At 35.7% G+C, this 1,361-nt stretch overlaps 1 protein-coding gene across 1 annotated transcript in view; it reads left to right on the top strand.

The window, feature by feature from the left end:
• Window positions 1-1,361, top strand: part of LOC107567582 (palmitoyltransferase ZDHHC18-like) — a 15,314-nt gene that overhangs the window by 10,776 nt on the left and 3,177 nt on the right. The window contains exon 5 of the mRNA XM_016253279.1: window positions 912-1,049. Coding sequence (XP_016108765.1) covers window positions 912-1,049 — 138 coding nt within the window. The remainder of the gene's footprint in view (window positions 1-911; window positions 1,050-1,361) is intronic.

The raw sequence follows: 1,361 nt of genomic DNA, 5'->3' as shown, positions 1-1,361 counted from the left end.
CATTCCTCAGTGTTTTCAGCAGCTCGGTTCACAGTAAATGCTGCTACCCACACAAACTCATCTCTGCATCTGCTCTTGACTTTGGGTCGTTTTAACGTGCATTGTACGTTACGGCTGCAACGTGCCAGCCATCTTCCTATACTTGTAATGAGAAGAGCTTATCAGCAAAAGAGGCTTCATGCTATTTTCCATCAAAATAAATGCTTGATGGTTTAACATTTGAAAATGAAGACAGCCACAAATATTAGTCTTGTAATTTTACATTAATGTAAATAATTATATCATTATAATATCCCAATAGTAATATTTCATATTTTATTTTTAGTATCATTTTTTATATTTTTTATTTTTGTTTAGTAGTAGTAATAGATGATTATTATGATTATTTTATAATCACATTTCTGGCCAAATTCTGTAGCCCTACAAAAAAGCACAGAAAACAAGTGTTTTTGTTTTTTTAATCACATTTTATATTGCGACGCGATCAGCTACTAGTTAAGAGTGAATTGATCATTTCAAAGTTGAAATGATGCACATAAACAGGTTAAATGCATATACCATCGATTAACAACCATTGTAGCTCACAGTAGGTCTGTCTTACACAAACAGTAAAAAACAATTTTTAGTTGACTTACCTTTACATTCTGTAATTTAGTTAGCCTTAACACTCAATTTTAATTGCCAATATATTTATTGTGTGCAGTTTCACACTCTTCTGCTTGTGAATAGACGTAGGACGTGCTCTTTCTCAGATTTAGCGGTGTTATTTATAGTGTTAGGTTTATGAAGCCTGTTTGTGTTTTGGTTTAATCTCTGACGTTCTCACTTGTTCTTAAGCCAGCAGACTTTTTAATTCCTGCTGTGATAAATCACGAGCCGTGTGACGGCCCGCTGTCGTGTGTGTTTGACAGAGCGCTTCGATCATCACTGCCCCTGGGTCGGCAACTGTGTGGGGAAACGAAACTACCGCTTCTTCTACACCTTCATCATCTCGCTGTCTTTCCTCACGGCCTTCATCTTCGGCTGTGTAACCACACACCTGACTCTAAGTACGTGTCGATTCATTCTTTCTGTATCTGTGAGCTCAAACAAACGCATGCATCGCCGAGTGCTGTGTGAATTTAACATTTGTTCAGTGATATCAGATCACTTTCGAGTTCAGAGATCTTTGTATATACAGACTAGGTATTTCTTTCTAATGCTTTAATATTACACATGCACGTACATTTAGTTTTGTTTCTGTTTCTCCTGCCATGAGTTATTGGCAAGCTATTGTTAGATGCATTATGATGCATTAAATTGATGAACAAAGTTCTAAAGAACAGCATTTATTTCAAATAGAAATGTTTTGTAACATTATA

Source organism: Sinocyclocheilus grahami, unplaced genomic scaffold, assembly GCF_001515645.1.
Source record: "Sinocyclocheilus grahami isolate Dianchi unplaced genomic scaffold, SAMN03320097.WGS_v1.1 scaffold1171.1, whole genome shotgun sequence".
NCBI lineage: Eukaryota > Metazoa > Chordata > Actinopteri > Cypriniformes > Cyprinidae > Sinocyclocheilus > Sinocyclocheilus grahami.
This window is presented reverse-complemented; position numbering and strand designations above follow the sequence as displayed.